Source organism: Topomyia yanbarensis, unplaced genomic scaffold (genome assembly GCF_030247195.1).
Source record: "Topomyia yanbarensis strain Yona2022 unplaced genomic scaffold, ASM3024719v1 HiC_scaffold_109, whole genome shotgun sequence".
Lineage (NCBI taxonomy): Eukaryota > Metazoa > Arthropoda > Insecta > Diptera > Culicidae > Topomyia > Topomyia yanbarensis.
Genome location: NW_026683282.1, coordinates 45082 through 57912, shown reverse-complemented (window position 1 = coordinate 57912; position 12831 = coordinate 45082). Strand labels below are relative to the sequence as shown.

The 12831-nt window shown below is 41.0% G+C and overlaps 2 protein-coding genes across 2 annotated transcripts; one reads left to right on the top strand and one right to left on the bottom strand.

Annotated features, from left to right (window-relative positions):
• Positions 1-206: 206 nt before the first annotated feature.
• Positions 207-12453, bottom strand: LOC131694609 (gonadotropin-releasing hormone receptor-like; the record flags this gene model as incomplete). The annotated part of the gene is made up of 2 exons (XM_058983086.1): positions 12378-12453; positions 207-1101 (listed from the first exon to the last, which is right to left on the bottom strand). A coding segment is annotated over exon 2 (822 nt), but the record flags the coding sequence as incomplete, so codon positions are not given.
• LOC131694608 (uncharacterized) lies at positions 9012-9449 on the top strand. The gene has a single exon (XM_058983085.1). It carries the CDS (start codon positions 9012-9014, stop codon positions 9447-9449), a length of 438 nt encoding a protein of 145 aa, XP_058839068.1.
• Positions 12454-12831: the final 378 nt, after the last annotated feature.

Here is a 12831-nt window from a genome sequence, read left to right as displayed (position 1 = left end):
GAGATGTAGGTACTGTGACATCTCACCTGAAATTACCTTACTTGATTATTACAAAATGCGATTACCATAAGCAATCACTTTACCGTAAAGTGCAAATTTAACAATACACGCATTATTGTTCTGCAAGTAAACCTATTTTATTAGTTCATCGAAGCACATTGAGACTGTTCGCGAATCAATTCATTCGCTATCCATCTTCTACTCACCTGCGGAATGCTCAGCACAAACGAGACCGTGTAGGCCCCGAGTAGGTAGCGATGGCAGCGACGAGCCGTATTAAGTGACTTCATTGGATATTTGACTGCAACCCAGCGATCAACGCCGACCAGCACCAGCACGTAGGTGGACAGGTACAGACTGAACATTTGCAGCAGCTTAAACAGTTTACAGGCCACCATCCCGGCCATCCATTCGACCGTGTAGCTCCAGGCGGCTTCACCAATCATACAGAACCCGGTCACCAGCAGGTCCGCTATCGAGAGATGAAATATTAGCGAGTATATCGCACTCCAGTTGTGCCGGGCCAGTCGCCGGGTTTTGCGGTCTCTCTGGATACTGCACATGGTAGCTATATTGCCCAGCAGCGATACCATGGCCATCGCCGACAAGACAATCACTCGGATCACACCGGACTTGGATAGTGTCGGCGCGTGGGGCAGACAAATGATCCCCGGATGGCTGCTGCTAGTGCCATCGGGGTCAAAGGTTACGTTCATCAGAACGCAGTGTTCCATCGACAGAGTTCCATTCGTTGCCATGTTTGCTTCGATAATATTCTTAGCTGCCGTTGCCAGCATCGGTAGGTAGGTGACGAGCGGAAGGCGCTGATGGAACTGGGAAATGTTCTCCCACGCTGTATTAACAGGGAATAAAGCGCCCGGAACGGTTGGGCCATGCCCCAGTAGATGTGACATTTCGGTAGGGGTGACAATTGCCCCGGGCAGGGAATCTGTCGTGTAGTTTTCCAATATCGATACATTACCACCGTAGAATGATTCGAACAGAATGGATGATAGATTGGTCTCCATCCTTTTTGCACCAGTCTCTGTACAGTCCGGGTTCTCCCGTCTTGGCTTAGAACGTATTTTGGGGTGTAATATTCTGGAAAGCGAACGAAAAAAGGAAGGAGAATTAGTACAATCAGAAAGTTTGTCCTATTGTAATTGAATTTCGGGAAAAGGTAGGTGTGCATTGTATTTGGATTTTTTTTCATTTGAGAATTTATTTTACTTTCATTGATTTTGGTCGAGCTTTATTCACACTCAACCGTTGTTCGTATAAGTAATAGGACAGAGACGATACGCTAGCAAACCGATAGCAATTTTTATTTTGTTGAGTTCCTAGAGTGTGGAGTAAAATGTAATAACAGTTGCAACTATTGAGTAGGGTTAAGATGACTTGCATTATAAAAAAACCCGTTTTAATCCACCTAGTGGTGCAATAGTGCCTTTCTCATTTATCCAAACTACGATTCCATGGCTGGTTATGTTTAATATAATGATGGAAATGTCTATTAAATATTCAGTACGATTTACACATACGTACAATGAATCGACAGCTACGAACTTGAGCCACTATATGTCGACGCTGAAACGTTAAGAAATTTTAAATTAGTTTCTCAAATCAAAATCATTTCAAACCAAATTTTGCACTAGTTTTTCAGACCCACTAGGAAAATTTATTCTAGAGGAATTTGAAAATTTTATTCGCGTAGAGGGGTACTTGATGAGAGAAGGGCGGTTTAGGGAAGGGTGGTGAGTGATATGGGGGGATCCCCGTATCCCCCTAACTACGACCCTGTTAAAATACAGAAAACGCTATCGTTTTTTATTGATATTTTTCGGTGATTATATTAAAAAACTCTTACTGTTGACGTTTCAGCTTACTCGAGTTTAAATTTGTTTCCCCCAGCGATAGCAAGAGACGAATGGGGTTAAATAGTTCTGAAGATGGCTGAAATTATAATCGAGTAAGCTGAAACGTCAACAGTAAGAGTTTTTTAAAATAATCACCGAAAAATATCAATAAAAACGCTTTTAATCCACCTAACAGTGTGATGAGACATTTCTTATAGCTCTTATCACTCTCTTCGGATATTATATCGTTTGAGAACATTTAGAACTTGATGCTTCGCGATGTTTTTGATAACACATACTACATGGGATAGTGGCAGGACTCAGAGAATCGCTCAAATCAGCATAGGACAACATCAGTGCTAGAAATCTCAAACCAAATCAATGGGGAAGCGAAAAAATGGCCCATAAAATAGACATACCAACGAATTATTGTTAATGCTCTGTTAATAAAAGTCAGTTGTGTGTATTCCCTCCGACCGGTTGTTTGTCAGCTGAGCTGCTTTCGCTTTTTCGTGGAAAATAGTCGCGCGATCGATTTCCATATCGTATTTTGCTGCCATTCGCTTTTATCAGTTATAGTGCACTGTTTTCGGATCGTACATTTTACATCGCTGGTGATATTATAGATAAAAAGCCGATTTTTCACCCGATTAAACGAACTATCCGTTTGTTCTATCTTTCGGTGCTACCGCTTCTATACAGTCGAAAACAAATGAACGTTATTCTTCATCATACCAGCTGTATCGAACAAGAGAAAGTCGTGCTGATTGAAGATGTTTTGCTGCGAATGTGCCTTGCCTATCATGCCTGGAGTGGTAACCATTTCTTGTGATGGATTTTGTCAGGATAATTATCATGCAGAATGTGCTGTGCTGTCTACTGCAGAGGTCACCTGCTGCAACAGGTACAAGAATATCTGGTGGATGTGTACCCCGTGTACGACGATCATGGACGGCGTTCGCAAGATGCAGGCTTTTCGAGATAAGCGCGAGGCGATCACCAATGCTACTTCATTTACCCCTGCTCATGCGGCTACTGTTGCTGTCGATGTGAATACTGAGTGAATCAATTACCGAAATGGCTGTATCTCGTTTTTCTTTGGCGGAAACAAGTTCACCTCTAGCTCAATCAATCCCGCAAATGTCGTCCACTCGATTGAAACAAGGGTGTAGGGTTGCTGGTTCTTTGGAGTCAAGTAATTCTACAAATCTTTGTTGGCTATTCTTTACGCGTGTCAAGAACACAGTAAGTGAGAAAGATATTGCTACTCTGGTCGCAGAATCACTCGGAACTAATGCTGCAATTGTGAAGAAGCTCGTACCTGAATGGAAGGACGAGTCATTAATGCCGTTCATTTCATTCAAAGTAGGAATTGACGCAAGGCTAAGAAAAATAGCACTATCTCCATCAACATGGCCATTAGGACTCTGTTTCCGACAATTTCACGAAAAGTTTGACATTTGGGAGCCCCCACAGCGCTGAATTTGTAATTAAATTTTGTTTGGAATACTGTATTGTTACCTTTGCTTGTTGCTCGATTGTCTGTGTTGTTATATATTGTTACTGTACATGTTAAATAATTTTAAGTAACAGTCTGTATGGCAGAATTAGCCAAAGACGAAGGAATAAATAAATAATATATCTAAATTGTCATCTTGTAAATAGAATTGTATCCCTAGTCTTAAAACACCTGCGAATTTTCTCATAAATATTTGTTCCCCCTTTTGTGTACCAAACTATATTGTTAGTTTTAAGATAACTGTAAATATTTCCTAAAAATTATTACTATTGAATTCCTTGTTTTAAAATTTTTTCATAAAAAAAATCTTTTGCCCCCTCTCTTGTATATAGAATCTTATTTCTAGTCTTAAGATAGCTGTAAAATTTTTCTTTTTTAAAAAAATATTTCAACATTGTAACCTCCTAGTTTTAAAATATCCAAAATGTAAAAACAAAAGAATTTGGCACCGCCAAGCTAACGCATTTGTGCCTATCAAATAAACGAAATGAATAAAAAAAAATATCTAAATTGTGGTGGGAAAACTGAATTTTCCTAAAGGGGTTATATATTGTACTGAGCCAAAAAAATCGAAATTTTTTTTTGAATCGATTTGAAGTTTATACTTTACTCAAATTTCCAACGCGACTGAGAACTAAGCAGAGGCGGCGCGTCGGTACGTTCAACCTGTTCACTGAACAGGTAGGAACAATCAGACGACCCAAAACCAAATTTGCGTTAACATTACAGCAGTAGCACGTAAACTATCTTTAATGAAAGTAATAATCTCCGAACCTTAAAGTTCGATAATTTGATCTGAACGATAAATCAACCTAGCGTCTCCAGCAGTGCTTTCCTATGATCGGTTCAACCAGAAACATGCACGCATCTCGTACTCTCACCGTATGCTCTAGAGGGAGCAGCTGCATGAGCGACGGCTGGAATAACAGCGTGAGTGTCATAGGCGAGGCTCTTTCTATTCTCTTTTGCGCCGGTTCAAATTAAATATTGAACCAGCGTGCATTGCTGCGATGTACATATGGGCGTTGGAGCTGTGTGCAAAACGAGAGCGCTTTATAATTTTCAAAAACCTTGCACTGTACGTTCGTAGCTATTGGTCGAATGCTTTTTTTTCTTGGGTAGCCTAATAGGATGTTTCTGCCCCTATTACATACTAGTTACAACCTACTTTTGCATCAAAGAAATCGTTTGATGTTTGCATTTACATGCTAAAAATATATCTACTGAATGTGTATAACAGACAAACTCAAATCAGGGGTTGTTCTAATCATGAACGCGTGGATGTTAAATGCCTGTTTGCTACGATAATTTGCGAGGAAAATACAACATTCAAATTTCTATCAAATTTGAAAGAATTAAGGTATTTTCTTAAACCGGTTGACAAATGTTTCAATCTATCCTAAACAAAAGGACGAATAATTCTCGGTGTATAGAAATTAAGATTCTACATTGCAAGTTAATTCAAATCATGCAACGATATATAAGTTTTAATCTCTTTATACATGGTTGTATTGCGTATGTTTCTGTTAAGAAATCTTTTTCAATTCTAATTAGGTGGCAACCTTCTCGGATATGTTATATATTTTTTGTTCTTTTTCTACGGTAAATTAAGCATTCTACAAGAAGTTTGTTGGACAATTCACTGGTGGGATTTGACAATAAATTTGTTTTGGTCAGCTCCAGCGAAATTTTCTGTCGACGAACATTTTTCATTGGTCCTGTTCGTTAGATGTTGGATGAAATCGACGACGAAAGAATCAGCTGAACAGAAACGTCTCATAGAGACGATTGTGACGTTTCAAGGGTTTTGGGGGAATATTGAACAGGTTGACGGTGGAACCACGCGTCGCCTCTGGAACTAAGAAATCAACGCTTTTTCTTGAAAAAAGCGATACTAGTAGTGACACCATTCAAATAAAATCAACAGTGAATATTTCCATTCTTGGTTTTATTTCCCATTTAAGAACTATTGTGTTTTTTACAACTTAGATTGCATGATGCAGTGATCGAAATCCAAAACTTCATGAAGTATTTGAAATTATTAAAATAAAATTTGTGTTTGCTATTGACAAAATGATAGTATCGCCCCTTTGGCGATTGTTTACTTTTTCGGTCCCACCTATCAGCATTAAAGTATCGCCCTTACGTTTTTTTACAATACCAATTTTACAATTGGTGGGGGTTTGGTAAAAATCGATCTTACTGCCCAAACGGCATAATTCCGAAACCGTAATTTTTGAAGTTTTAAAATTATGCAGAATTAATTTTTCAGAAAATAGTAACAGAGTTCGTGTCTTTAGCGAATTTGTTGAGACTTTATTGCAGTCATGAATATTAACCTGAGAAAATTCACCATAAATACTTCTTGGACGATATACCGTCAAAATTATTTTGTCAAATGATGCGCTGTTTAACGTTTGTAAAACTCATTGAAGATACTAAACCTCTGAAATTGGCGGTTTCAAAATGATGCTATCTTGACCATAAATTACTGTTTTTAAACATTTGACCTATACATATAATTGGTCATAAAACAAAAATCAAATGCTCATCAAAATCGATCAGAAACTTTTTCATAAATTTCTCTCTACATTTGGAAAGTGTTATCCTCGTTATTAATCATATTACGTTTTCGTCTCAACTCGACGCATTCCCAAAATAAAAACCTGTTTTAATCCACCTAGTGGTGCAATTGTGCTTTTCTCATTTGTCCAGACTACGATTCCATGGCTGGTTATGTTCAATACAATGGTGGAAATGAATATTACATGTTCAGTACGATTTACACATACATACAATGGATCGACAGCCACGATCTTGAGATACTATGTGATACTGAAACATCGCTTGAAACCAGCGGCGGATCATGGAGAAAGATCCGGGAGGTCCAGGTCCTGCCGAAAAATTTTCAACTAAGAAATTGTAAACTAGTTTTAATTTTAAAGTAGCAACCCCTCACTGCATACTCCCTCCGGGCCGGTATGATTGACGATTTTTAGAGTGATTGCATAACCTTTCTATATGAGAAAGGCAAAAATGTACCAAAGTCCAAAAAAGTCAATTTTTGTCAAACATCTCAATGTTTCATGCATTTTAAAGTCATTTGGCATCAAAAATACAAATTTGATTTTGAAAATTTTTCATTTCAGTTTATATGGGAATTTGCTGTGTGATTGCACTCTTCAACTCGTAGCTCCGGAACCGGAAGTGCAATCAATAAAAAATTCAATAGCAGCCGATGGGAAGGTTGTACCTTTCATTTGAGACTAACTTTGTGCAAATCGGTCCAGCCATCTGAGAAACAGAGGTCACATTTTTTCCACATTCACACATACACACACATACATACACACAGACATTTTCCGATCTCGACGAACTCAGTCGATTGGCATATGGCACTCGGCCCTCCGGGTCGGGATTAGATTGACGAATTTTAGAGTGAATGAGAAAGGCAAAAACATTTTTAGCAAATGTTGAAAGTTATGCATTTTTTTGGTGAGCAGTTCTATGTTTCATAGACATTAAATCAATTTTAACTTCGCTTCCTATTAAATAAAGACCCTTATTACAGTATATCTCTACAAAAACGAGATCAATTTGAAAATAAATCTGAGGATTATGATTGATTACAGAACTCTGGAATTTTCTATTGGAATGTTTTCAGGCAGGAATTTGATATTGATGCAATTAGACAACTGTGAAATCAAGACCAATAGATCAGTTACATATCAGGAACCATTCCGACAATTTATCAAAAGTCCTCATGATCTGCATCAATAAATTTTCAACTTCAATCAATTTTTTTTGGGTGTGGTGGTGGGGGGGTGTGGGGGGGTTGTATTGTGTTAAACCCCAAAACCTTCTCTTGGCTACGCCGTTGCTCGGAATTATTTATTTCGCTTTTTATTTTCCGATATGTTTCAGATCGAATTGCAGTCAGAAGGTTCGCACAAATGAACATTTTTGTACTGATAAGTTAACAAGTTCCGTCCAGACAACTTGGAAGTGTTCGGTGATTATTTCTAGCGGTTGTAGATAGTAAAATGAAATACAAAATTCGTTTTATCGAAATAATGTTTAGCTTATTTCAATGGATTATTACTATATTGAACAATAAATAGGCGACAAAGAGTAATCAACAAACAACAAGCCATAACTTTTAAAGTATTCAAAATAGATATTTAAAGTCTTTAGTAAAGTTATTCGCAAAAGTAAGAGCTACAAATTTGCTGAAGACATCATTTCGATATAATCACTTCCAAGAAAATTTGTGAAAATATCTCACTCATAAGGGGATTAATCAGCAAAAGCACAATACCAAAAGAAAGGGCATATTACCTCCATTAAATTCTCCAAAGATACTATTGACCTAAAATAAGCCGTTTTGACGTTAATAATAGATTACATGTTTTTGGTCATATTTCTGGCAATGGGAAATGATAAAAATCTTTCGTCCGCATTTAATGTTAAATATCTCTTATGATAATAGTCCGATTTCAACAATCTATAGCTTGTTCGAAAGGTATTCGTTAAAGCTGTCTAAAAACATATAAATTGTTAATCTATGTTGTCAATTTCGGCAGATAATCCAAAAAAACTGCAAAAAACGCCATTTTTACACATTCAAACATTCATATCTTGGAAACTAAACATCAGAATCAAAAACAAATTAATAGCGTTCATACTGTTTTTTAGTTCTTTCATTTAAAATTGGTTTGGATAAGATCGGTTCAGCCATTGCTGAGAAACACGAATGAGAATTTGTCCGTTACATACACACACACAGACACACACACACACACAGACATTGTCCCAAATCGTCGAGCTGAGTCGATTGGTATATAAGACTCGGCCCTCCGGGCCTCGGAAAAAATCTTGAAAGTTTGAGCGAATTCTATACATTTCTTTTATAAGAAATGTAAAAACGATAGCATTTACCAACGGTGACCAAAAATAGAAAACATCAAATACAGAAAACCTACGCAAGTCAAAAAAAAAAAAAAATTAATTCGTTGACGATGTTCAGAGTAATTGCATAACCTTTCTATAGGAGAAAGGCAAAAATGTGAATTTGCTGTGTGTCCGCACTCTTAAACCCGTAACTCCGGAACCGGACCTCGGAATTTAATGAAATTCAATAGCAGCCTATGGGAACGTTGTACCTTGAGACTAAGTTTGATGAAAGCGGTTCAGCCATCTCCGGGTAACCGATGTGCTTATTTTTGGTCACATACATACATACATACGCACGTACCTCAATCATTGCGACACAGCACAACACTTGCTGCGGCAATCTGTAGCGGAGTCTAAATGCGATATAGCTATCATTTCGGAGCCTTATCGTATCCCGGTCAGCGATGGAAACTGGATAGCAGATAAGGCAAAATCAGCGGCGATTTGGCCGACAGGGAGATATCCATTCCAGAAAGTGGTCTATCGTGTAGATGAAGGTTTCGTAATCGCCAAAATAAATGGAGTCTTCTTTTGCAGCTGCTAGGCATCCCGCGCGCGGTGGACGACCGATCGATTCACAGAAATGCTCGACAAGCTGACAGACAGTGCTCCAAGTGACCGGCGAATCACTTGAGGAAGTGGAAGTACTCGCAACGGAGGCGATAGACGTTGTGGAAGACTGGATGCGCGAGAAGAAGCTGACGTTAGCTCACCACAAAACTGAAATGGTTCTGATAAGCAACCGAAAGGCAGTGCAGCAGGCAAGAATTTCGGTCGGAGATTGTATCATCGACTCAAAGCGGGAAGCTAAACAACTGGGAGTGATGATAGACGACCGGCTAAGCTTTAATAGCCACATCGACCATGCATGCGGGAGGGCCGTAAAAGTGATTTCGGCACTATCTCGGATCATGCCCAACAATTCGGCGATCAGCAGCAGTAAAAAGCGACTAATGGCGAGTGTTTCCACATCGGTGCTCAGATATGCAGGGCCTGCTTGGGTGACGGCACTGCAGACGAAGAGGAACACATCTCGGCTGAACAGCACGTTTAGGCTGATGGCCATGCTAGACACCCGTCTAGCGCGTATCGAACTATCTCGTCAGAGGCAGCCTACGTGATAGGTGGAACGATTCCCATAAATCTCCTACTCGAAGAAGATAGCGAGTGTTATAGGGATCGAGGCACGAGAGGAGTCCGTAAACGAGTCCGAGCTGCGAGTGGTGAGTGGCAGCATCAGCGGGATAACGCTTTTAACGGTAGATGGACCCATCGACTAATTCGCTTGTCGGTCTCGGTGACAAGAGCGCACGGGAATGTGAACTTTCACATGACGCAGTTCTTGTCTAGTCACGACTGTTTCAAAAAGTATCTGAACAGGTTCGGCCACGCGAGTTCGCCGTTCTGCACCGCGTGCGGTGATGCAGAGGAGACGCCTGAGCATGTGGTCCTCGAATGCTTGCGATTCGAGCACGAGCAAAACGAGATGAGAACCATTGTAGGTGAGGACGTTAACATGAACAATATTGTCCAAAGAATGTGCGCGGATAAAGACAAATGGGACGCGGTGAACAGAAAGTCGTTCAAATCATGTCAGCGTTGCAACGAAGCTGGCGAGAGGAGCAACGACCATCAACGTAGCAGTACACGGCTTCGAGCCGTCGAAGCTCCGATGAACTGGAAGTTACACTCCAACTTGAATCGCCGGATCGACCATGGTGTAGGCTAGGTCCACCGACGGAGACCAGTTGAGTAGTACGCGACGTAGCACCGGGTTCGGGTCGTCGGGGTGCCAGTGAACCGAACGTCAGGCTTCACCGGAATCGCCGGACCGATCTCGACACCCTACCGGGTAGCTCGAGAGTAGGCTAGATCCACCGCCGGGGATTAGACCGAGTAGACCGCGTCGTACAGCTAGCAGTGGGTCGTTGGGGCGCCAGCACCTACTGGCTGACCCGTTGAGTAGGCTAGATTCACCGCCGGGAACTAGATCGAGTAGATCGGGATGAAGCGGGGAGCTAAATGGCTCACGGAAACGAACAATGGTATCGGCGGAAATCTACCGCTCGGTTTCGAGAGAACCTCTATCGCCGCAGAATTCTCCGTCGGAGTAGGCTAGATCCACTGTCGGGGACTAGACCGAGTAGTTCGCGAACAAGTAAGGGCGGGAGATGGAGGGCTCAGTTGGTTGCGGTGCTAAATGGCACCGTACAGGGAGCCAAAGGGCTCAAGAAATTGTGGTGCTAAAACAAAAGAAGGATCAGTATCTCCCGCTTCCTTCGCCGGGGAAATCTCCGTCGGCGTAAGCTAGATTCATCGCCGGGGACTAGACTGAGTAGACCGCGACGAGATACCACCAGTCGCAGGTCGTCCAGGCATCAGCGAACCGGACGCCCTGCTCCACCGGAATCGCCGAACCGACCTCGACACCTGGTTGATTGGCTCGGTTTCGGGAGAACTTCTCTCGCCGGAGAATTCTCCGTCGGAGTGGGCTAGGCTAGGTCCATCTTCGGGGACTAGACCGAGTAGTTCGCGAACAAGTCTGGTGCTCAACGAGTAAACGGCGCTGAATGGTGCGAGAAGGGAGTTTCGGTGCTAACTGGCACAAGGGAGCCGAAGGGCTCGGTGAATTGGACAGTCTGAAGTTTGCCGCCTAGATTGTCTTCGTAGTGGAGGAGCACTAAGTCTCGACTCACAGCCATGCAGAAATTGCTAGTTTGTATGGATGATGGAGTATTGGTGGTATGTCGAGGAGTGGTGCTGTAACCCTGCGGAACAAACGAACTAGTAAGTAGTTGAATTAGAGTGTGTGCTATGCACATAAAAACCCCTCCCCGAAGGTTCTGGGCAAGAGCAGTGGTTTTTTAGCAGGTCGGGTGATGGCAGCCCAGACCCGTTCCCTGAGACATTGGGGTTTTTGTACATTTTCCCTCAGGTCTCAGGGTTTTCCTGAAAATTTTGTACTGCTCTCTAAAAAAAGAACACACACAGACGTTTGCCGAATTCGACGAACTGATGGTGCAAGCGGGTGCCTAAATGTAGGTAATAGCGCGATTGCCGGACTAATAGAAACGATCTCACTCTTAGATGGAAACAAAGTAAAGCTAAGAAAGCTATCAATAATAAATCCAAATCTTGGCTATTCTGGGAATGCAAACTAATCATTCAAGGTAAGCCCGAGAAGTTTCAGCATTGTTCACTACAGTAGTATCCTATCCGTTATGAGTTAATAGTTAATGCTACTAAACTTTTCCAATGGGTTGTTGCTAAACAACATCACTATCCGTCTCCTGGCTAGGACGTTTCAAGGTAAGGCGCTAGCTGTTCTCGCAAGTTAGTTGTTGCATCGTTGCATGTTCAGACTCAAACCAGGAAGAGTGCCTAGTGACAGTATGATCGATACTTCGATAGCTTTGTAATTTTCCTGTATCCAACGAATGGGATGCAAAGCTTATCAAAATAGTAGGTCAAGCTCCGCATCAGGATGTAGCGCCAAAGCTTCACATTAAATTTTAAGTCAAAGCTAGAAAGCATCTGTATCACTACAGAGCTGGATAGCGATGATTCTGGCTCTGTAGTCTTACAGATGCTTTCTAGATATCATTACGAGTAAATGACACACATGAATGGCGTAAAGTGGTGCACAAGGGTGGATAATAAAATATTAACAGTGCCAATTAGACGAGAATAACGTACGTAATGTGTCGTGGCAGTTGGTTCCAATGTAGTTTTGAGTGTTTTTGCATGTCGTTCGTGAATAATTTTGGGAAAATGATGTTTTCAACAGTTCTGTAAGTTTGGTTTGAGCGAACATCTATATGGACGAAAATCATATTAAATTTACACTAACAAACAGTTTCCCTTTTATTGTAACCACCAGATTTACAGTATGAACGTGAAATACGATAGTACCTGAAGGAAAATACATGGTAGACGAATAGTTGCGCTGTTACATATATACGCATAATAGTTCTAACATCCGCATCAATAATGGAGAAGGTGCCATATTATGTACATAAGAACATCTATAAACTATAACTACACTATACCTATATGCAACCCTTCCAGCACATGCTATTTGTATAGGAAGAAAGTGTCAAAGGTCAACCGTACTAGCACCGCCAATGCACACAAATAATCTCGACACAGCAGTGGTGGCGCTGTTTACTGCAACTAATTCAATTATACTGTTTATCGTGTTTGCACTTTCAGTCGTGCTTGAACATTATCCAGCGAAGAATTTACTGCGAGATGCATTTTCTGCGTTGCTTCGATGTTATTTCTTCTTGGTACTACGAAAAGATTTGCGTAGTAATTCCTCTGAAAAGAAGCGTAAACAATTTCAATCAGTTACTCGCACTAGATTTTTTCTTCAGTCCCAGGCAAAAAAGTTATACCTACGTATTCAAGTAAATTTTATCAAGAGTTTCAATGATTTCTGTACTGGCCGGACGTTGGCTTCCCGGAATCGGGTAATAATATTTGTATGATGATGATTGCTCA